This window comes from Myotis daubentonii, chromosome 3, assembly GCF_963259705.1.
Source record: "Myotis daubentonii chromosome 3, mMyoDau2.1, whole genome shotgun sequence".
In the NCBI taxonomy this organism is placed as follows: Eukaryota; Metazoa; Chordata; class Mammalia; order Chiroptera; family Vespertilionidae; genus Myotis; species Myotis daubentonii.
In genome coordinates, this window is record NC_081842.1 from 141007313 (window position 1) to 141032650 (window position 25338).

Below are 25338 nucleotides of genomic sequence, written 5' to 3' on the forward strand. Positions count from 1 at the left end.
CATTTTTCATGTGATATGTTCCCTGAAGGTCATGTTATATAACAAGAACATGGAGTCTGTTATATAAAAAATGAAAAACTGAACAAGATTTGTAAACATTTGAATAGAGAGACAGTTATCCACCCCCCAACCCTGTCTTCTTTCCTGCATGCCTCATGGATCTAACTGATGAGGTACCTGACATTTTTTAGTCTGTGAAAGTCCCTACCTTTGGTTTTTAGAGTATGTGGGTCTTTTACAAATGTTCTCTAAGTGATATATTGGTAGGGCAGCAAGAAGATTCAAATTGACAGCCAATCTAACCTTTTAGCTAAGTCATCATTTGGTCCCTAAATTATGTGATTATTCCTTATTCTTTAATTTCTCTCTAAACAGCAGAAGAAACCTCACTACCTATTCTGAGTGCCTGAAATGACAAAATCTTTTATGCATTTTTTTCTTTTGCTTTGGTAGGTTCTTCATGTCCAATTTCCTCCAAGATAGTACCCAAATTAATTGTAGATGATACTTGAGATTTTTGACTATCTTAAGTGCTGAAAGGTGGGAAGTAGTCCAACAGTTGCAAATTTTGGTTAATGACAACACTATTTACCTGTTTACTAGAGGCCGAATGCACGAAATTCCTGCACGGGTGGGTTCCATAGGCCTGACTGGTGATCAGAACTGATCAGGTTCCCTGCCTCCACCCACCCCTGGTTCCCTGTCCCAGTCCAGGACCTGCTGGCCAGGGGGAGGGACCAGCAGGTTGGCCGGCGGGCCCTATCGGTGATTGGTGCCAGTGGGCTGGGGGCCTCTCCTGCATTGAGCGTCTGCCCCTGGTGGTCAGTGCACATCGTAGCGACCAGTCATTCTGGCCATTCTGTTGTAATGGTTGCTTAGGCTTTTATATATATAGATAAGGGCAATGATGGCCTATTCCATTAGCACCTACTCTGGGAAATGTGGCAGGGCTGACTGACCTTTTAGGTTTGAATCCATGGTGAAGAAACCACTGCCCTTGGTTGTCCTAAGCTTCCATAAATGTTAGCATGTAAAAGAGAAGAAATGAAGGGGAGGAAGCCTTGAGTTTGGATGCAAGACAGAGAGACCATCACATTCCCTTTCTTTACACTTTAGAAGTCCACCTGGACCCCTACCGAACGTGGTGCCCCGTCGCAGACTGTCAGACGGTGTGCCCCGTTGTGTCAGGCGACCCAGGACAGCCTGTGCTGGTGGAGTGCCCTTCCTGCCACCTGAAGTTCTGCTCATGTTGCAAGGATGCTTGGCACGCCGAGGTCTCCTGTAGAGACAGTCAGCCTATCGTCTTGCCAACAGAGCACGGGTAAGAACCAAAATGTGGCATTTGGGATTATTCACTAGCTTTCTCAGAAACACAAAATATGTTGCTTGGAGGAGGAGTTACCTTGGGATGGAATTTAGAGATTTATGATTTGCCTGCAGCACTTTCTGAGAAGTGTCTCAAGACTGGCAAGTTGTTAACAAAGACTAACCCACAAAAGCATTTCTAGAGGGATTTTAGTTATTTACCCCGGAGCATCTTTCAGATACTGCTGAAATTAGAGTTTGTATGAGTTTTGATTTCCCTGTAGTTAGTCATGTGGTCCACTGGTTCTCACTTGGAAGTCTTAGCTTATTCACAGCCATTTGCTTAATATCAGACCCGCCAGCTATGGACATACCTCATTCTTCCGGATTGCAAAGTGTGCAGAAATTATTTTCTCCCCTATCTAAATTGCCAGCTCCTGAGGTGTGCCAATCACAGCAGAGAGAAGACAGCAGCAGAAACAGCCTTCAGTATAGTGCAGTGCTAAATTCATGGGCACTAGAGGAAAAGAGCTTATCTCTCACTACTTGATGCTTTGAAAAGTGGTGCCAAGGTTGAGATTCTGATATGATGAGAAGCAATTAAATCTGTACCTTTCAGTAGGGAGGGTTTTATGGCAGCCGCAGGGCCCGGAGTGAGAGACCTTTGTGTTTGATCCCTTGCTTTGCTTGAGGCTATGGCTGTTCTGCACCGGCAAGAACAGAAATGCCAGTGTTGCAGTCCAGTTGGCTTAGCCCTCAGCGCCCGGAGAATGTGTAGAGCCATTCTTCAGGAGCAGCAGTGCTACCTGGCTGTGATACTGTGCTTGAATCTCAGACGAAAACAAATCAAGAGGGAAAACAGATCCAGTACACAGGGCAGGCATGTGCCCTTTTAGCCAGTGCCACCTCCATTTTCACTGCCACCACGGTAAGGTTCCGGGTGTCACAGGGCAATGTAAAGATCCCAGAGGGAGAAGGACTGAATTCTGACATTGTCACTTGGCATCCATGTGACCTCATGCAAGCTACTCAGACCCTATGGGATGTTTCTCTATTTGAAAAAAAAAAGGGGGGCGGGATAATTAAAATAGTAACTGTCCCACTGCTCTATGAGATTATTGTGAGCACCAAATTCTGTCATAGTTTTTACAACACTGTGAAGTGGGTGTCTCTGGGCTGGGTGTCGGTTTTGATGAACAGTAGCTGAAGTGCTGCCCAGTTCTGTAGCTCATCTAGCGTTCCCTGCCACACCCACCCTTCCCTTCTTTTCTATGTCCCTCTGAGCTGTGACCCTGTATTGGCCTATCCATTTGTTTGGAGTAGGTCTTTTCAATGACATTGGGCATTTACTTTAAAGTATTGATTATTGACTCCCCACAGCCTCTTTCATTTGTTTATTTTAACAGCTTATTAGATGGATTATCTATGCCCGTCAGATCCTGAGCTAGTTTTTCTGTCGTGTAGCAGACTTCTCGCACTTTTTATTCAGTGCGTGCTCAGAGAATGAAATACTAATTGGGCAAAATAATGAATTAAATCAGTTGTGGAAAATACGACGATATAATCCACTCAAAGCCAAAGATAAATAAATTAAGGTATTTTTTGGTTTTATTTTGAGTTATCCAAACAACTAATAATTTCTGTCACACCTATTTTTACCCCCACCCTTTTCCCTGGGGGGGTGAATTAAGCACAGATTACAAAGAGTTCACTACCTAAACATCAGGAGCCTTAGGAGATCCAATTGCTGGCCATAAAATTGAGTTAGAAGGGCATTATTTATCCATTATATTTACCATAGCTTATTCTTACCATAGGTCTGGTTAGTGTACACCCTTGTGGTCCTGGCTTTTTAAAAAGTAAGGCAGCATTCTCCATCCCCACCCAATAATTTCTCATTCACTTTGTTTCTAGGGCCCTCGTTGGGACAGATGCAGACGCCCCCATTAAGCAGTGCCCATTTTGCCGGGTTTATATCGAACGCAACGAAGGCTGTGCTCAGATGATGTGCAAGAACTGCAAGCACACGTTTTGCTGGTACTGTCTGCAGAACCTGGATGTAAGTTCCACGTGGAAGACTCTCTCCCAGCATCTTTCTCCATCCTGTACCTGTGCAACAGCCAGTGTCCTACAGCCTTTCCTTTCAAAATTTTGAGCCTACTTTCATCCTGCCAAAAAAATTATTTTTCTTAATGAGACTTCCTGAGCCGGCTACTTTAGATATCCATAACACCTGTCACTTTTGCTTTAAAAGGCAAGCTTTTGTTTTAGGGACATTTCCTGCTCTGGGGGCATTGTTTCATTCTATTATGTAAAGGACTGTTAGTGTCTTAGTTTTATGTTGCTATTCTAAAAAATTACCACAAAATTTTGGTTGAAAATGACACCAACTTCTTATCTTTAACTCTGAACATTAGAAGTCGAATGTGGGACTCACTGGGTTAAGATCAAGGTGTCCTTGGGGCTGCATTCCTTCTGCAGGCTGTAGGGGAGAATCCATTTCTTGGCCTTGTCCAGCTCCTGGAGGCTGCCTGCATTCCTTGGCTCGTGGCCTCATTCTCTGTCTTCACAGGCTGCAACATCCCATCCCTTGGACCCTTATGTCATAGCTTTCGGAGTCATTGCCTTTGACCACAGCTGGGAGAGCTTCTCTACCTTAAGTAACAGTGAAATTAGATTGGGTCCATCTAGACAATACAGGATGATCTCCCCTATCTCAAGGTCTTCATTTCAACACACTTGAAAAATCCCTTTTGCCATGTAAGGTAACATTTTCACAAGTTCTGGGGAAATGCCATAGGCATCTTTAGGGGAGCAATTGTGCTGCCTACTGCCAATAGGTTGTTTTCCTCTTTTTGAATTTAAAGGAAAAAGCCATTCAAATCAATGGTGTCTCTCAGGTAACTGTCCCATTCATTGGCATGACAGAGGTATTGCTACCGTTTCGTCATGGTTCCCTTCTAGACAAAGAGGTTTGGTCTCATTGTTCTTTTTCCTAACCGTTCATGAAGCATGTTTTCTCAAATTCAGGTGGAGTTTCATTTAGTCCTGTGCTAAGGCTAGTGGTAACCTCAGTTAAAAGATGGTGTAAAGGATTGTTGAGAATTCATCCTACTGTTTTCAATTACAGTGTTTTAAAGTTAAAGGCCGCCTATGTAGTTTACAGGTATTCCCAACTTGGGCAGTCTGGACCTATAAAATATGTGCATGTCAGTGTAAGCCCTCAGTCACGGGTGGGTGGCCATTCCTTTCCCAGTTGTCCATATTAATTGCCCAGTTTGCTTCAATTCAATAAGCAAGTCTTGTAGTGCTTCAGTATCATACGCAGTTGCAGAGTGAGCGTACAGCTGATACGAGATGCATGCTGGCCCCCACGTGCCTGGGTGTTAACTGAAAATTCGATAAGTTGTTTAGGATGACATCTATGAGCAAGTATCTTAATCAGTTTTATGTCAGTGTTTCAAGAAGAGGTATAAATTGGGGAGAAGAAAATTGACATCTTAGCCTCTAGAAGCTTAGCAGTTCAGGTTGAGAGAAATGTTTTCATTCTTTTAAACAATTCTATTATAATCCTTGAATTACCATTAAGTTTGATAGTGGAGACCTCTCATAAATCCAGAGGAGTGCTAGTCTAGATGAGGATTTGATGGATTGTACACCCCTCATGCTTTACAAATGGGAGAAGTCTTTTTTTTTGTTTTCCTCCAGATTTCACCAGAATATTAATTGGGTTCAGATCCACAAGCAGGCTGAGCCCATGAGGTTCTCTTTAGGAAGCCAGAGTATAAGGGGATAAATGTGTGCGCCAGATCTCTCCATCCTCTGGCCGAAATGTGTTTGTGGCATGGAGTTGCAAGAACACATTGTTCCATCACTTGACTGTTACAGGACTCAGAGACTAAACGGCACAGATGCCAGGTGGCTGGATACACAGCATTGTTTTCTGGTCATTGTTCTCTGCGACCTCATGTTCTTGGTTTTAGCCAGGGGCATTGCCTTGTTGGTAACGAAGTTTTTCTGTAGACAAGTGTTCCATGTCACATGTGGTGTTGATCCTTGTTTATAGGAAAGTTGTAGAGCATGGGTCTAGGAGAAGGGTGATTGTCCAAAATCCAGTCCCTAGACAGACACCAAACAGTGATTTTGACTTTTTCTCAGGCATTGAGGGTGTTCTTGCCTTGATCCTCATCCCTGCTGTTTCAGAGGATGAGGTATTCCTGTCACTGCATAAAGCTAGGTGTTCTTTCTTTGGGGGGGCGGGGGCGGTTTAAATGTGTATTAAACCAAATGTGTGATACCCACCTATAGTGTGTAAACAAATATATATGTAAGTAAAAAAAATCTCTTATATTAGAATTAATGGAAAAACTAAAGGGCCCTTTGCACATTGGCATCTTACCTCTCCTTGGGCCGATGCCATGGGGCCTTGTTATAGTTAGAGTTCAAAGGAAAACCAGAAGGAGTTTAGCTTAACTCCACCTGCTAGGATGAATTTCAAGGTAGATAATTTCTCCACATTATAGTAGATTGGGTTATAGCAGAGCAAGAGTATAGTTTTCACATTCACAGATTGTCTGAAATTGTGCAAATTAAGCTTCTCTTCTGGATATCGCCCTCCCTTTTACCATTAGTAAGATATGATAGACCACAGTGGTTACAAAAATAGATAGTTCATAGAGTAATAAATATCTACAGTTAGCAGAGCACAAACTTATAAAATGTTCCTTTTTCCATAATGAGCAGAATACCATAAGCATGTTTAAGGGTACAGTCAGCAGACTTCAGAGTGGTGAGAGAGCATTTGTAAAGAAAAAAACGCTCAAGTACAAAAGCCAGCGCAGGAAGTGAATACAGATGAGAAACATACAAAAGGCAGAATTCTAATTCTTCACCTCTGATTGCCCTACAATTTTCCCTTTATGAATCTTAAAAATAATACTGTGTTACCTTTGTACAAACTTTAAAAATGATTAATCATGAGACAAGCAAAAATTGAATAACTTAATAGTAGCACTAAAATCAGTGAAACCTGTAGCGTTTTGTGTGCTTTCATATGTACTTCTGCGGATGGGTCTTTATAATGCCCCAAAAAGTGTTTTGATAGAGTTTTTAAAATTCCCACAAAAATCTATTTTACAGTTATTTCAGATAGAGGAGGGAAAAAGTCCTGAACTGGAAAATGAAAAAGGTCAAAATCTCACACAGTGACTGAAAATCCATGAATATATGTCATTCTTATGTTCCCTTAACACTTTATCAAGTGCTCTGTAAGGTCATTGTAATGCTATTCTGAAAATAATCTCATTTAAGAAGACACAGTAATCTCTATTCTAATTCTAGAATAAAAAGTACTTATTTCATATAATGTGTGTTTCAGCGAGTTTGGCATCTACTTGGTTGTACTTGCCAGTGTCACCTTAAAACTTCATCAAAGCTTCATGGCAGACGTGAATTGTCAAAGTTGAGTACTAACACTACCACGTTCTAACTGCTCACAGGGAGGGAAGGGTATCCTTGAGCTGTCCTGAAGGTCACTTCAGCCTAGATCAGTATCTCCTGGAAGCTTTAGCAAGGGAACTTGCCCCCCAAAATATCCATAATCTAACGTGTTTATTTAACTCGCTAGGTTAAATAAACAGGTTCTGCAGAATACTAACATACACTCTACCCCTTCTAGATGCAGCTTTTCTCAAACTCACTTGACCTTGCCAGGGAACACCCAGAACCACCACTGGATCCCAGGACACTAGTTTCCCGTAGAACACAGTTTGAGAAATGCCATTCTAAACTAAATTTTCTAAAGTAGTGGTTCTAAAATTATAGTGAACATCAGAAACATGTGGAAAGTATGTTAAAGCATAGATACCGTGCCCCACGTCAGAAGTCTGCAGTGGGCCCGGGAACCTGCGTTTCTAAGACAGTGAAGCTGATGGAGTGAGGACCACACTTTGAGTGGTATCCACCTAGGCAACACCCCACACAAATCTCAGCTGCAGGAAGCCCTACTATGGCCTCAGGAAAGATTACGTATGGCATTTGCCACGATCAATTAGCTCATAAGATCAGCCCACTGACATGGGAGAAGGTCTGGGACACCTTGGTGGGGTAGAGGAGCACTTTACTTGACTCTTGGCTCTGCCTCTTCCCACCAGGTGACTAGGCACAATGACTGCATCTTAAAAGAGTAATAATAGTCTTGGCCAGTGCGACTCATCACCAGTTCATTTCCCGGTCAATGGCACATACCTGAGTTGCAGGTTCAATCCCCGGCTCCAATTGGGGCACATGTAGGAAGCAACTAATTGATGTGTCTCTCTCACATCGATATTTCTCTTTCTTCCTCCCTTTCTCCCTTTCACTCTCTAAAAATCAATGAAAAAAGTATCCTTGGGTGAGGATTAACAAACAATAAAAATAGAGGAATAATAGTGGCTCTCTCTCAGGGGATCTGTGAAGCTTAAAGGAAACTACCTGACAAAAAGCATCAGACAAGTGTCATTAATCAGAAGAATGTGTCAGTCACAGTAGTTAAATCCCAGATGAGTTTTCTGTCTTCTGCCACTACTGAGCCTTTATGAAAGCACATTCTGGCAGCTAATGAAGAGAAAAGAGGCTCCCCCCGCCCCCCAAACAAAGAAAACACAGTGAGAGGAAGATGTATAGTGGATTACTTACTTAAAAATATCTAATTGTTTAAAAAAAGATAAACTCACAATCAAAGCTCATAATTATGTTGGCTTTGAGATAGTGTTGAAAAGCTATAGTCTATTGATCTTTGAACATACTCTCCTATTCTAGCATGTTGTTGATGCTGGTTAAATTTTAGCATCAAGAGAATATGAAGAAAAGTCTTTTACTCAAAGTATGAATTAGATCTAAAAAATTTAGTTGAAATAGTTCCAGTCCCCAGTGGGAGGATGAGGCATTCTTAATCTGCTTTGGGTACCTTGGCAACTTGTCCCCTTCAGTTATCTCTGCTCTCTCCTCCAACTTCAGCATCCACTCTCCACTCTCCACTCTCCAGTCTCTAAATTATCCATGCATTCTCCACTGTGTCCCACTTAAAAGTGGGTATGTAACACTTTTCTCAAGTCTACATCTTTCCATTTCTCTTGTCCCTTCAGCTGCCAATAAAGCATACTTACCTCAAGCCGTTGACACTTCCTTACCTCCAGCCATTGCCGCGCTCAGATTGCCACTTGGTCATGCCTTGACTGTGTTCTTCCAAGGCTTCGAGTGACTGCTTTTGGGTAAAATCCAAGGAACACTGCAGTCCTCGTCTTACCTAGATTCTCTGCTGCCTTTGACCCCTTGACCACCTTCCCCCTCTTCAGGTTTCCCTTCTACATTTCTGGCCTCTTCTCAGTTCCTTTTCCAGGCTCTTTCTCGATCCGTTCTTATATGGTTGTGTTCAACAGCCTGCTTGCCTCTCAGTCTGCACTCTCCCTGGGTAATCTCAGTTACTTCTGTGGTTTTCCTACCCCATGTACACTGATTCCCAAGTCTTTGCCCCCACATTCACATCTGTGTAACCAACTGCCTTTTGATCAGTGCTGCTTGGATGTCTCAAGTATCTCTCAAGTTCAACACGTGCAAACTGTGGTCGCCACCTCCCAACAAATTCCCTCTCTATGGTGTTTCTCTCAACAAAGCTACTACCTTCGACCCAGTGACTTTCCCCTCATTGTGCGATTTCTCCCTATTTCCCCACTGATTAGTTACCCATCTTAATATCTCATGATTGTATTTTCCTCTTCTCCATCTCAACCACTGGCATTTTATCACCTTGTTTACTACAGCCATCTCTGAGCTGCCTCACTCATGGCCCTCTCATTTCCTATCACACCTCTGATAGAGCTACCTTTTGATGATAATTGGTCAGGCCATTGATCTCTATTAGACTCAGTCAAGAGTCTCATTGATTATCCTCTGTTTTCACTTGGTGATATGGAAAATTGCTGAGATAGAGTCGAAAGATTATGGGCTTGGAATTCCTAGAAGCTGTTATTAATAGTACCAGAAAGAGCTTTTGCTTCCTCTGAGGTAATCTGATGTCCATCTCGCAATTCAGAATTACATGCTTACCAAAACCTTTCTCTTTGTTTTTCAGAACGACATTTTCCTCAGGCATTACGACAAAGGGCCATGCAGGAATAAGCTTGGCCACTCAAGAGCCTCAGTGATATGGAACCGAACACAGGTACCCTGACCTTAAAAGGAGCATGAGATACACCAGACTCACAATGGCTTAGAAAAACCTGCCTGTTCATCCTTCTCACTTTACTCCTGCTTACCCCTTCTATCCCGGGAGGTTCTGGGGAATTCTGGGACAGGGCTAGGGAAAAGTAATGGATCAGCTGCTTGGAGTTATTTCATGAGCACAATACTCTTAAAGATAAGTGGAGGAGCAGGGCACCAGAGCAGCCAAGTAAATAACAGTGACTTGCGGAATGAGGGCAGATGCTCTTTCCTCCTGAAAAAGATGGTGGGATGACTTTCCTACAACCCTTCATGGGGCATTTGCTATGAAAGGCAATGCTCTAAACCTGACGAGCCCCTGCAGGGGCTTAGATCTCTCTGTACATGCCATTGTGTGATTATGTGACAGGTTCAAAGGGAGCCCTGGTTTATTTTTAATAGTGTTTCATATTTATTAAAGGCTATGCTTCTTTTGAAGGAGCCAGTGTTAATAGCCTAGTAATCATTATTAACATCCCTATGAAGCTGTTGAGGAAACTCAAGTAGAGAGAGAGCCAACACCAACATTTCAAATGCCAGAGCCTGACTTAGCATTTGGTTTGTTCTTCTCACCTTTGATTTAGTGTCTGGTATCTTCCTGAATTATTCAGTTCAGACCACTGCTGGGGACTGGCTAAAATGTTCCATAATTATGACTGTTTTATGTGTCTGAGATGGCGTCTTAGTCAGTTCAGGCTGCTATAACAAATTACTATAGACTGGGTGGCCTAAACAATGGGAGTTTATTTCTCATGGGTCTGGAGACTGGAAGTTCAAGGTCAGGGTGCCAGCAGGGTTCGGGTTGGGTTCTGGTGAGGACTCTCTTGTTGGTTTACAGATGGTCATCTTCTCATTGTGTTCTCACATGGCAGAGGGTGAAGAGAGAGGAAGCCAGCTGTCTGGTGTCTCTTCTTCTAAGGGCACTAATCCCTTCATGAGGGCTCCACCCTCATGTCCTAATTTCCTCAAAAAAAACCTAACCCATTTCCAAACATCATTATATTGGGGATTAGGGTTTCAGTGGGAATTTTGAGTCCATAGCTGATGGTATAGTAGACATATAGGAAGATTCAACTGCTAAAATAGTTTTTCTTTCTTTCTTAATTTCCAGGTGGTTGGGATTCTTGTGGGGTTGGGCATCATTGCCTTGGTGACTTCACCCTTGCTACTCCTGGCCTCCCCCTGTATAATCTGTTGTGTCTGCAAGTGCTGCCGGGGCAAGAAGAAAAAGCATGACCCATCCACAACCTAAAGATCTCTGTTTGTGTCCGCGTGCCACATAGCACAGTGATAAAGCCCCACTTGGTGAACTCGCCTCCTTTTTCTTGCCAAATTTTGGAAGTGCCTCTGTGTCCAGACTTTGAACTTGCCTGCCCACCTGTGGCGCCAGAAAAGGCCAAGCACTGGTGTGTGTGTTCCTGTGTAAAGAGAATCAGGTTCTGCAGTCCAGGTTGTATCTGTGGAGCATGTCAGAAGCTTCGGGTTCTTGGGAAGGAACTAACAGCATCATTTTATCACCTAAAGGATCCCACGGGACTGTTCAACTTCCAGCCAAATTCAAGGAGCCTGAGTGAACAATTCAGTATAATAAAGGTGTTGTCACGGTTGGCAACATACATGATAATTGAGAAGCTAGAGTCTGTTCTGTGTTGATCTGACGACCAAGGGAAACATGGGGGGAAACCCGTGGATGAGACTATTTCAGGGGAAATTCTGTCAGAGTGATAAAGCAGGCTGCTTATCTCAGGAGGTGATAAGGTGGCTCTGCCTCTGCCAGCTCCTGGGCGTGCTTTCCCAGCATTCCCACAGTCACTTGGCAGAAACACAATAGGTTTCTCCCTGTGTGATCTCAGCTTCAAGCAGGAGAAACTGCTGTGCAGAGGAAGTTGTCCCTTCCCAGTAAAAGGGTTTCAGCCTATAAAACAATATGGTCTAATTTAGTCTCTCTTTCTTGGCAAGTGTAACTTTTTTAAGGTGATAAACTCTTCTCAGAGAGCCAGAGGCTGCTGTCTACAAGCTTGTTTTACATGAAGTATTTGGGTGGAGTGGCAGAGGTTCAAAACCTGCATCATAGATTAGCAGGGCCCTTTCTTGAGCGCTGTGTTCATACACCCAAAAATTTAGAATTAGACCTAAAAGTACACACCAAGAATGAGTATTAAAGTCCATATGTATATCTAGAACCCATATAACTTGCTGCCCACCTAGAATTTCTGTCCACTGGGCATGCCTGGATAGATACATAAAATAATAGTGTGTATTATTACACACAACAGTACAACACACAAATGTTTATGTAAAAGCCATTCTGTATTTTCTTCTGTGACTAATATTGTTTAATATAAAGCAACCTAAAGGTTTTTTGCATATTATATATGTAAATTTTGGTTGCAAGTTCTTAACTTACTCAAGTATAGACTCATAAACATAACTTTTAAAAACAATACTTAATATGACATCATGCAATTTCAGTTTGTAAAAATACTGATTGATAATCATGTTATTTACCTTTTTTTGAGAGAGAGAGAGAGAAACATCCATCAGTTGCCTCCAGTACTCGCCCTGACCAGGGATCGAACCTACAACCTAGATATGTGCCCTGATCGGGAATCGAATCTGTGACCTTTTGGTGTACGGGATGATGCTCAAGCCAATTGAGCCACACTAGCCAGGTTATTTCTGTATTTTCAAACACAATTCAGAGCAGCTGTCTTCTTAGCCGAGTTTAGTATCTGTTAAGGCAATCTGAATACTTTTCTGTATGTACAAGGCACGATAAAACCAAAATATGTAAGAAATAAAATGACTTGTTTTTCCCATTATATCATAGTCAGATTTTGAATAAATGGGTTTTGAAAGGACAATAACTTTTTCTCCAGTGACAGGATGACATAAGTGCCATCAGCAATGTAGCCTGGTGCCTCATGAGAACTGTATTAATGACAGTGGAGAGCTCTCCTTGAAGCCATGTCAGGAACTATCAGGACCTATGATATGTTCTGAGTAACTGGATAACTACATTATTAAATTGCTGCTATCCTGGGCCTATTATTGCCTATGTAATGGAATATATCCCAAGTGGGGATGTGTATATTTAAGGAACTTTAATTCACACATACTATGTATATATGTATGTATATATACATATAGTACTTTTGGTCATGTATATTTTTATTTACAGTTTGTATAGAACATTGATGAGAATGCTGGGAAAACTTTTGAATGACAGCCAACCAAAAACATTTTTAATCATTTATTAGAAATTTCTCAATATTAAGTGTCTTTATTTTCATTCAAAACTCAAAACACTTCAGAAAAAAAGAAATCAATGATCTCTTCTATCAATGTATTTCAGATTAGTATAAGTGTATATATATATTTGAATAATTTGCTTTGTTTTACACTGCCTCGTTATAGTAAAAGGCATTTATAACTGCTCAGGGGAATCACAGGGACTCAACTGAAATTGAATTTTTGTGTCAAGAATGTCAGTAGTGGCAGCATACTACTCAGTAAACTCTTCAGGCTTGGTTCCACAAAGAATCTTAAAATGGGCTGATTTCAAGTAACCCAAAAGACTATGTTATTAAAGGTGGATCTCCTGAATTTGGAGTAAAAGTGGAAGAAAATATCTATGTTATTTCCTTGGAAAAAATGGAAGGAACGGTCTTCTCACAGAGATACTGTTATATCAGAATTAGCTCTTTTGTGTGTGTATGTGAGGGGGGAATAAGGAGTCGGGTTGTTTGTCAAACAGACTTGAAATAACTGGACTTAAGTTTTTAAATGTTGAAAAGTACCTGGGAAACGGTGACTTCTTCCCTCAATAGCTAAGAGAATTGGCCTGTGTGAGATTGTCAGGATCAAAAGGAACAGATTGGTAGGTGAAATCTAAGTATATCTAGTGCATCAGGGTTGAGATGTAAGCCAATCAAGAGAATTCGTTTGTAAAAGAGAGAGCTGACAACTTGATAACCTAGACTGATGTTGTCATTTTGGATAATTGCCAGTGAAAGGGTTCAACCTTGTCTCCTCCCTTTGTCAGCTTTATCCTTCCCTAGTGGTTCTCATTCTGTATTAGGAAGGAATCTGGATTTGCATGACCATGTTTGGATGTTGTAACAAAATATTTTTGTTTTTGGAGTGGTAGAGTCCATTTGAAATAGAAATTTTAAAATCCCTCACCAAAATTGGATGCAAGAACTTAACCACCCAGAAACACTACTGGTTGTAATGGCATAACATCTAGCCATTGCCCCTTCTAAAAATTCTTCTCTTTTTCTTAGGTAGGGAAATGAGGAGGAAATTCATATGGAAGGACATTTTAGAATCTTAGGCATCCTACTGGTTCATGTTTGTTCTGGACTTGAAGTTTCTCTTTTGAAGGTGGTCTTTGAAAAAGGCATAATTTTGAATTTTCTTGTAGTCTGCATTACAGTGAATTTTATTGTAGCCTGCATCACAAAAATTTTACCTATCCAAGTCTGAAAATCTAAATGCTTCTTTAAATGTAAATCACTGCTTCTTGGAACCCGAAATTGACTCATAAATTATTCAGAATCTAAACATGTATGTATTATTTTAACCTTTCCTGCACAGTGCTTCTAAAAGACTTTCTGTTCATGAATGGATGCCTTTATGTGTATAGAATCACGTATATATGTGTAGCTTCAGAGACAATTTCAGAACGCCTTAGATAAATGATATTTTAAAATGCTGCCACAATTGATATCTATAGGCTATTACATCTCATGTTGATTCATAATCCAGAAAGTTTTGTTATGTATTTAAGAAATTGCTGTCATATTATATTTTTCCAATGAATTGAGAGGAAAATAGCTGTTTTAGTCTCTCTAGTCCCAATAAATGTGGAACAGGAAATCAAGTGTGTTAACTCTTGTGCTGCATGTTTTTAGACATGATTATTTTTATTATGTAAAATGCCAGCCATGTCACTATTAAATCCTAGGCTCTGCAGTACCATTTACGGAAGTGACTCTTGCAGCCTGTTTTTCAGGGGAAATGGGAGCAAACGTAACACCTTCACTTGCTGCAGACTTACTTGTTGTATGTGCGATATTCCACACTGCCAGTGCACAAACATTAATCATTATCCAGAGGAATAAGCAATAATTGAGGTCTTTGATCATTCTAGTAAAAAGTGCTGCCAGGCATCAAAGTCATTAGTTCTGTAAAACATGCTTTCTACAGTCACTTCTAATCTTCCACAAGTTTATTAGAGGAATGTGTTTCCTTGTTATGATTTTTTTTAAAAAAGGATTTAAATTAGAGTGTTAACTTAAGGTTATTTCCCTTTGATTAGTATTCAAGGCAGGACTCCCCTAAGTTGAGTGCCAGGAGTTGGTTAACAACTAGAACTTGTGTTCCTATAAAACTGAAAGCTCACATTCGTATACTGGCCTTGATGCCTTTTTATTGAATATTATATGCTTCTAATATACCTGAGTACAAAGGTTTATAATTGACTTATAAATTGAAATTTTATTTTCTAATCCTTTAGTTTTGAGGAAATCAGTAACATCACTTTAAAACATTTTGGGTTATGGTTTCTTAATTTGTTTAATCATCTCCTAGAATGTCAACATTATTTCATGTTTAAAGTGTGCTTATTGTTTCCTAAACTTGAATTTGCATTCCCAAAGAATTATTAAATGAATCATTTTATACAGCAGTGATTTTAATCAACATCTAACCAGCAGACTCATTGCAACGCAAATTATGGATCTAATGAATTTGAAGAATTATAATTAGGATTTTCTGTCATTCTGTTATTTCTACTTGTTAGATAATAGATCTAGGAGCATTTTTTAGACCCTAAAGATAGTTTACAAAGTTACATTATGAAAAAAAAGTCTTTAAATAAGTTAATAGCAATGATAACACTTTTAATATATTTTACATAAGCTTTGTAAAGAACTTGGAGAACAATCCTATGAGATAAATTGAGCAGGTCTGTGTCAGGGAGAAAGCAATGGTTTTGTGTTCATGTCTTGCCAATGGTCACACTATGATGAGTGGCAGCCAGAAAAAGAACGCCAGACTCCTTGACAGTACTGTAATGCTCTTTCATTTGTCAGTAATTCTGAGCCGGCCTTCACTGCCTTATCTTTGAGTCCCAAGAGAATGTACTTCCCTCTCAATTATTTGCATCAGTGGAGGTATATGTAAGAGAATAATTTATTATTCTGAATAGTCACTTTGTGTTTTGGTGCATCTGACAATGTGCCTAGGGCAGATGGCCACCCCCTGAGATCAAGCCCAGTCACTCCCTGAGGTTCAGCTGGAGAAGGGCAGGAGATAGAAGGTGATTTATTAACTGACTAGGTGGTGTGCACCTGACTTGCCAATATTGGAAATAGACTTCTACTTACTTCAAATGCCAAAATGTTTGCCTCTTCCACACAAATACAAAGTTCATTCTCACAGGTCCCTTTTAATGTTTACAATGCAGCAATTGTTAATGCAGATCCAAAGTCTCCTATTAATGTTACCAGCTTGTACTCTAATGTGTATTTCTGGCCTATCATCACATCAACCAACTGACAGTTTCAACAGCAAGAAATGAGGCTCTAAATAATGAACTTCAGATATGTATAAAGAGGTTGTACTTTGAGTTCCATTTTCTGCTTTTATGTTTTTCAATTTATCATTACAAGTTTATCAGTTTTCCTATTTTATATATTAAAACTAGAATTTAGGCTTTATGAGAAGGAAATTAATTCTAATAGTCATTTCATTTTGTATCTCCTTAGTGATCTGGCACGATTCAAGGGTATATGTTCTTTTTGGAGGAGTGGATGGGTAGTTACCTTTAATGCTATTGAACACATTCACATAAAATGAACATGAAGGTTTTCTTGAGGTGAGTTATGAGACTTCTGATGATTGATCAACCTGGACTTATTTTTTTGTATCTAAGTCAGTTTGTTTAACTGAAAGCAAACAAGTCCAGAAATCCACACACCACCCTGCATCATGTGTCCTGAATTCCAGCCAGGCCCTGGGACTTTGGCACCACAAGGGCACGTGAACGGAGTGTTGGGAGAGGGCTGGCAAATCTGGTGTCCTGGGTACACAACAAGTAGGCAGCGTCTTCTGTTCTCTCTGCCCTCTGCTAATCAGGTGGGGTGGGGTGGAGGTGACAGACACCCAGCTTGCCATAAGATGACTTCAGTTCCAAGCCTTCCTTTGCTCTCGACTCGTGTGTGATCCAGGGCCAACCATTTATCATACAGAATCATTTCATCCATCTTAGCTCTGGCTTAGGAGTAGTGGATGAGATCACGAATGTCAAAGTACTTGTAAGTGCTGTTTGTTAGGAGGTGGGAGGAGAGGGAGCCATTGCAGTACTGTAGAGTATTGTGCTGTGCAAGCTATGGCTGTGAGTGTGGGTGCTGAGTTTTCAGCCAGACACCAATCCCAAAGGAGAAGAGGGGGCTAATAGATTTCAAACTAGTAAAAGTGTGTTGAGGCAGGAATGACCTCAATAAGTTACCTTCCTAGATTTATGTTGCTTTTTTCATGAAGAAGTATTTCACAAATAAACATTTAGCTAATTTTATGCTCAATTAAAATGGAGGATAAATGGAGAGAAAAATGCAGAATTCATATCAACACAATATTTGGAGGGAGGCAGAGGTTTACATAAAACTTGCATTTACATGATGCCATTTACTTTCACATTTCATTTTGCTCTTCATATTACTCTAGAAAGTAGATGTTAATGTGCCCTTTCCCCATTTTACGATGGGAGATGGCATTCAGGGGTAGGTGCCATGGCATCAGGTCATACAGTGGGTTGGTAGCAAAGCTAGAATTTGAACCTATGTGATGCATGAGCCAGCTCAGGACCTCTGAGCACTGTTTTAAAATTTTTGAAGTGGCTTAAAACAAAACATTTGTATTAGCCTCAGTTTCTGTACATCAGAAGTTTGGCATGATTTGGCTGGGCTCTCTGCTCAGGGTCTCGCTGGGCTAAAGATCCAGGGGTTGGCCAGGTATATTCTCATTTGGGCTCAGGTTCTCATCCAAGCTCACTGGTTGTGGGCAGAATTTAATTACTTCTTCCACCTTCCATGTGGCCCCCTACAACTGTAAGCTATGTCAAGTCCTTCTCATACTTCAGGTATCTCTGACTTCCTCTTCTGCCACAACTCTCTGACCTCTATTATTTTAAATTTAAAGTGGCTAATGGGAACATGTTTATGTTTGTCATTTATCAACAGGAAATTTAACTTTCTGCTGTTCTGTTTCCTTGCCCTGTGAAACTGACAGTTTGCAGACATGATAGTATCGTGTAGAAGAAATCACAAACTCAGGGAAGAAGGAAGAGCAATATCGAGCTTCCTACAAGGGAACCTTTGATCTAAAGTTTCAGTTGAGTCTGGCATGGCCAAGGTGTTAGCAGCAACCCTGCTTCTGGCCGGCGTTCATGGGAGATCCACTTGGTCTTCAGAGGACACAGATTTCCCCAAATGGACTTAGAAGAAAGCCCGATCTCGTTTTTTAATATAAAAATGTTCTAGTATTTTTTTAAATTTATTTTTCAATTGTAGTTGACATACAACCTTATATTAGTTTCACATGTACAACCTAGTGATTGGATGATTATATACTTTATGAGGTGCTGATCTCTCTCTCTCTCTCTCTTTTTTTTTTTTTTTTAACAAACTTTCAGAAGATTGAGGATCAGATTGAATCTCGTGGTGATTTTAGGAAAGACAACTTCTTTCAATAGCTTTTTCAAAGTACAGGGTGGCCCAGCCGGCATGGCTCAGTGGTTGAGCATGGACCTATGAACCAGGAAATCACAGTTCAATTCCCAGTCAGGGTACATGCCCAGGTTGTGGGCTCGATCTCCAGTGTGGGACGTGCAGGAAGCAGCCAATCAATGATTCTCTCTCATCATTGATGTTTCTATCTCTTTCTTCCTCTCTGAAATCAATAAACAATGTTTAAAAATAAAAAAAAGTACAGAGTGGTGTTTCCACTCAAGTCGGACCAATAAAGCAATGGGGTGGAGTGAACCAGTTGCTGCCTGTTATGAGGGACCTGCACCAAAAGTCAAGGTCATCACCTCCTCCCCTTTCCTGCCCTAGTGCAGAATACAGACCCTCACTGATGCTTTAGAGGTTTGGGACTAGAATGGCCATTCCTCTGACTGGGAATGGAAGACCAGAGGTGGTGTGAGAACTCTACTAGTCCCTTGTGGCTTTGGACAATTTATCTCTGTCTCAGTTTTCTCATCTACAAAACTAGAAATGATTCTTTTCTGGGTCCAATGCAAATCTAACTTTTTGTGTAAGATGGCAAAGATCACCAGTACCCACAATGTGACCCAGTACATAAGAATAGTTAGCACAAGGGAAATTGTCATTAGGCGAGAAATTGGTAATTGCCAGAAGAAGCTTCCATTTGCTGAATCATGGATAATTCCAGAAGCATGTGAAATATATTATCGGTTTACTTAAAATAAATTCCAAGAACAATAGTTGAACTTCATGGTTTATTTATAGTTTTTGATGGTTGAAAAAAATTTACAACATAAGTTGCTTGGGGAATTTCCAGGGACATGTCCTCTAGTATTAAAAACATCAGAACCTCAGCATCCTTATTTGAAGCACACAATGGACTCTTCTGAATGTGTCAGTCTAAGGAGGCTTTATAACATTCAGTTACTTGTTATTAATTAATTTTTCTGGTACACATTGCATGTTCTGTGAGTTGAAACAAAGGTAAGGTAATAGTTAAGGTAACATGCATATGTGTTAATAGATGGTATATAGGATATATATATATATATATATATATATATATATATATATATATACATACATAGACTCACACACACTCAAGTTGATCAATAAAGCAATGGATTTGATTAACCAGCTGCTACCTGTTGTTGAGGGTGCTTGCATATATAACTGTGTGTGTGGGTGTGAATAGTTGAGTGTATAAATAGGCACATCTACTTAGGTACAAAGAAATTATCAGACTTAATAAATTTTATTTTCAAAAATAGAACACAAAATTACTGGATTTCAAAAACAGCAAAATAAAAAGTGAAGGTTAAATATTCAAAAAATTTTGACTTTGGAACTAAAATGTGTTTACTTTTCCATGCATTACTTGAAACCCACAATAAGTTGTACTTACAGATAATTGCTTCCACTTGTGACAAAATTTTTCCATTTAGGGCTTTTAACATTTGAGAGAAGAAGCATTTCATTTTGAGTGGTCATACTAAAACTCACTTCTAGCATTCTTGTCTAATGTCACAAATATATCATAAGCAAGGAAGTAAATCAAATACTTGAAAAAAATCTTCAGGCTTAATTTCTATTACCCATTAAACATTTTTAAAAATATTGTTGAAAGTATTATATATGTCCCCTTTTCCCCCATTGACCTCTCTCACCCCTCTCCCAGCCCCCTGATCTCAGGCCTTTACTACCTTATTGTCTGTGTCCATGGGTTGTGCATATATGCATCTGAGTTCATTGATTTCTTCCCTTGCATTCCCTCTGAGGTTTGACAGTCTGGTCCATGTTTCTATGTCTCTGGATCTATTTTTGTCCATCAGTTAATGTTGTTCGTTAGATTCCACATATGAGTGAGATCATATGATAGTTATCTTTTCTGTCTGGCTTATTTCATTTAGTATACAGTAATGCTCTCCATGTCCATTCAACAGTTGTTGCAAATGGTATGAGGTGTTTTTTTTAACAGCTGCATAGTATTCCATTGTATAGGTGTACAGTTTTTTAATCTACTCATCTAAGACCTGTACTCGGAAAACTATAGGACGTTGAAAAAAAGAGACGGGGAAGATATACACAAGTGGAAGAATATACCATGTTCATGGATTGGTAGAATCAACATCATTAAAAGGTCCATACTACTCAAAGCAGTCTATAGATTCAAATACATTTAAAAAAATAAAATCGTTCAATTTTATTTGTCAATTATACCTCACTAAAGCTGAAATATAAATAAATAAGTAAATAAAAAAACTGTTGATTGCATCTTAAAATGGAAATGATGAAAAAAACAGAAATGATTGTATTCCTTCCATATTACCCACTCACAGTCTATAGGGCATTTCATTTTAAAGATAACACTGTAAATTACATAAGTAAATTTAGCTTCTTAAGGTTCATCTTATTTCCTCTAGTACCCACAGTGTAACCATTGGGTGCACCTAAGCCTGTTTGAGAAGCATGGGCCCATAGCTGCACACACTGAAGAAGGCAAGTCTATTAGGTTTCCAGTCTCATTATGAAGTACGTATTCAGTGCCCTCTTTGTATAAACAAATGTGTGGCAACGAGTTGCCTAAAGTGAGTGGCTTAGTCGGGTTTAGGAAAAAGAACACATTGGGTTATAGCAAGATGACTAGCCATACTAGGTCCTGCCTCATGCATGCCAGGATGTGGGATGTGGAGGAGGATAGACATGGCTAGAACTTTTTGATCAGGGGTTTACAGAGATGGTAACTGGATCAGGATTTTGAAAGAGAATTAGGATTGGGATTACAAAGAAGACAAAGGCATTACTGAGAGGAGGCATGATGAGAGCAAGGTGGCTTGGGGAGTGAGGAATAGCCAAATTGAGCTGAAACAAAGCACTTGCAGGGCACAGGAGAACCAGAAAAGGCTGAGGAAAGAGACCCTTGACTGCCAGGCTCAGGAGCTGGTAGGGAGCCATTTAAGGTTCTGAGTTTGAGGGGTGATTATGTGCAAAGACACACTTTAGGAGGTTAGTCTGACAGCAGTGTGTTGGTTAAACTGTAAGGGAGAAAGCTTGAAGTAGTATGACCAGTTAGGGGACTAGTGAATTATTTAATGAAGGCCTGGTCCAGAGTACTGTCGGCAGAGAAAGGTGGGGTGGGGGGAGGTGGGGAGTGCAGAAGTAAATGAGAAAGAATACATACATACATACATACATACATACATACATACATGTATATAATTCGATAGCATTTTGGTGGTTATAGAATAAGTGCTTTCTAAAAGTATTCCATTATACAATTATTTTCTTACTTAAACATATTGGTATCAGTGTTTACCCAAAGCCAGCTTAGGAAGGGTTTTGTTACTATGAGGCTTACTCATAGGACTTACCCTTAAATCATTTTTGGAACAAAGCAGAGAATAAATACAATTATTCATAGGGCATGATGAGAGAAGCAGATCAAATGCAGAAAAATTGTATGGGAGATGTATTTCTACTTGGCTTCATGACTTTAGTTAATTCTTATGAAAATAGAGGGCACAGGAGAGTTTCTTAAATTAATGAATTCATTAGTGTTTAAAAAATGCTTTTGACCCAATCACCTTCTTTTCTGGGGAGAGAGAGTCAGGAGCACTGAAGTACACAACCAACTTAACAAAGCCCGGAAAAGGAGCTGAATTCTGAAAGTGCTTTGAGGAAGTTAATTGACCATGTTGTTTTCATTTGCTTGGAAAGGAATTCCCTTTGAAAGCAAAATGAGGTGTGTCCTTCCCCTTACTCAGCTGCCACTCTGTCTTTTAACAAGATAAACTGATGTAATCTTAGGTTATATACTCCCATTTTGTATATGAAGAACTAAAGCTTGTAGTGATACCACTTAACTTGGTGATTCTTTTCAATAACTGATGATTAGTCCATTCTGCCCTTTGCCCATGGAAACCATTTGCTCTCTGTAAGTCTGACACAATACGTGTTGGAGGCCTGCTTAATACAGCTGAACACAGACACCAGGCACCAGAGAGGAGGAATACAGAACTCTGGGCAATTTGGCCTCCTGTTAATCAATACCCAGGAATAGCTGCATGTAATGATCAGAAACCAACAAGACCGTCCTTGTAACAAATAGTGCCCCCCCCCCCCCACCCATAGTTCTTGCATGCTGATCACTTAATACTCAGGGAAGCAAAGTAAAACTTGGAGAAGAGCTTGGAGATTTTTCCTAAGTTCTTCCATAAATATTGGTATATGCAAATATTTCTCTATCGATTTTGTTAATACTTTTGTTGTATTGAAAGGGTGAAGAATTGAGTCATATAAAGAAGTCCTTTAAAATTAAAAACAATCTCTGATTCTCAGAATGATGCCTTTATCTGGTTTTTCCTCAGTTGCTTCTTAATAACCAGATATTTGTCAGTTTTCTTGGTCTTTTCAAAGAGTGAGCTCTTGGATTTAATAATCTTGGGTTGAATGCTTCACTGATTTTTATTCTTTCTTGTCCTATCTAATAATAGAGAAACATGGTAATTAACCATAACTTCACTACACTTCCCATTGGCTAATGAATGAGATATGCAAATTAACTGCCAACCAAAATGGCGGCCGGCAGCCAGGCAGCTGAAGCGAACAGGAGGCTTGCTTGCTCTAGTGATGGAGGAAGCCAACATTCCCTGCCTGCCGCTGCCGGCCTCTGAGCTGTAGTCTAAGAAACAATGTTGCAATTATAGAAGGTAAACAAACCCCAGAAACCTGCTTTCAGCCGTCAGAGCTGGAGCTAGCAGGACCGCAATGGTGTTGCAATTATAGAACCGAAACAAACCCAGATACCTGCTTTCAGCAACCGAGGTCTCAGAGCTGGAGCCGAGCCTCAGAGCTAAAGCCAGCTCTCAGTTACAGTGACAGCCATAGAAGGTAAATAAATCCCAGAATTAAAAAAAAAAGAAAAAAAGGAGAGGTTGGGAGCTTCAGTCGCCTGCCAGCCTGAAAACGGTCCTCAGCCCCTCACCCAGACTGGCCAGGCACCCCAGTGGGCACCCCCACCCTGAAGGGGGTGTGACCAGCTGCAAACAGCCATCATCCCCTCATCCAGGCTGGCCAGGCACCCAAGCGGAACCCCCACCCTGATCCGGGACACCCTTCAGGGCAAACCAGCTGGCCCTCACCCGTGCACCAGGCCTCTATCCTATATAGTAAAAGGGTAATATGCAAACTGACCCTAACAGCAGAAGGACTGGGAATGACTGGTCACTATGACACACACTGACCACCAGGGGGCAGACGCTCAATGCAGGAGCTGCCCCTGGTGGTCAGGGCGCTCTCACATGGGGGAGCTCTGTTCAGCCACAAGCCAGGCTGATGGCTGCCAGTACAGCGGTGGTGGTGGGAGCCTCTCCTGCCTCCTCAGCAGCGCTAAGGATATCTGACTGCAGTTTAGGCCTGCTCCTTGCTGGCAAGTGGACATCCCCCAAGGGCTGCTGGGCTGCCAGAGGGATGTCTGATTGCCATCTTAGGCCCAATCCCCCGGGGAGCGGTCCTAAGCCAGCAGGTGGTCATCCCCTGAGGGGTCCCAGACTGCGAGAGGGCACAGGCAGGGCTGAGAGGACCCCCACCCCCGCAAGTGCACAAATTTTTGCACCGGGCCCCTAGTTTAGTTATAAAAGCATTTAAAACTATGACTTTTCCTTTCAATATATAATGTTGTCATTGTTAGTTTTTCTACAAAATAATCACTATATTGATTTTTACTTTCACTCAATGGATGTGGTTAGATAGGTGTATTTTCTTTTTCCTTAAAAATCTGACAAATTTCTAGGTGGGTTTATTTTTGCATTGGGGTCACACATAGCCCATACAATATCCACTTTTGAGAATGTACTGAGAAATTATTTTGTGGAAAAAAATTTGAAGGTATTCCATCAGCAAGTATTTTCTCTGAAGGGTACAAATCTTATTTATTTATTTTTTGGCTTTATTGAGGTATAATTGACAAAATTGTACAATTTTATTTTATTTGTTAAAAATATTTTTTTATTGATTTTAGAGAGGAAGGGAGAGGGAGAGAGAGATAGAAATATCAATGATGAGAGAAAAATCATACTGGGGACTGAGCCCACAACCCGGGCATGTGCCCTGACCAGGAGTTGAACTGTGACCTCTTGGTTCGTAGGTCGACAGTTAACCACTGACCACACTGTCCGGGCAAAATGTACAGTTTTAAAGTGTATATTGTGCATAGGTTTATTTCTGGGCTCTCTATTCTGTTCCATTGATCTATGTGTCTGTTTTTCTGCCACTGTGCTGTTTTTATTATTAAAGCTGTATATAGTTTGATCAGAAAGTATAATGCCTCTAGCTTTGTTTTTCTTTATCAAGATTGCTTTGGCTATTTGGAGACTTGTGGTTCCATACAAATTTTAGATTTTTTTTTTTTACTTCTCTTTAAAATGCTATTGGCATTTTAATAGGGATTGGATGAATCTGTAGGTTGCTTTGGGTAGTGGACATTTTAATAATATTAATTCTTACAATCATGGACATTTATTTGGCTTCTTCAATTTCTTTATTAAAATCTTATAGATTTTAGTATACAGAGCTTTCACCTACTTGGTTAAATTGGTTCCTAGGTATTTTATTCTGTTGATGATAATGTGAATGAGATTATTTATTTCTTTTTTAGATATTTAATCATTAGTCTATAAAAGTACAACTGATTTCTGCATGTTGATTTTGTATCTTGCAACTTTATGGAATATGTTGACTAGTTGTAACAGCTTTTGATGGAATTGGTAGGGTTTTTTAAAAATAAATAATATGCCATTTGCAAATAGAGACAGTTTTACTTTTTTCTTTCTAACTTGGATACTTTTTATTTCTTTTTCTTGCCCAATTGCTCTGGCTAGGACTTCCAATACTATGTTGTCTTATTCCTGATCTTAAAGAAAGATCTTTTAGCTTTTAATTATTGAATATAATGCTAAACATGGGTATGTCATATATGGCCTTTATTATGATGAGGCACTTTTTCTCTTTACCCACTTTGTTGTAT

At 40.2% G+C, this 25338-nt stretch overlaps 1 protein-coding gene across 5 annotated transcripts in view; it reads left to right on the forward strand.

The window, feature by feature from the left end:
• RNF144B (ring finger protein 144B) overlaps positions 1–25338 on the forward strand; it is a 113341-nt gene that overhangs the window by 62470 nt on the left and 25533 nt on the right. For 4 of the 5 annotated variants that reach the window (XM_059688742.1, XM_059688741.1, XM_059688745.1 and 1 more), the window contains 4 exons: positions 1117–1321; positions 3220–3364; positions 9416–9505; positions 10655–14523. In XM_059688742.1, the coding sequence (XP_059544725.1) occupies positions 1117–1321; positions 3220–3364; positions 9416–9505; positions 10655–10795 (581 nt within the window). In that variant the 3' untranslated portion in view covers positions 10796–14523. Of the gene's footprint in view, positions 1–1116; positions 1322–3219; positions 3365–9415; positions 9506–10654; positions 14524–25338 lie in introns of those variants that run through there. The other variant, XM_059688743.1, reaches the window with a different exon arrangement.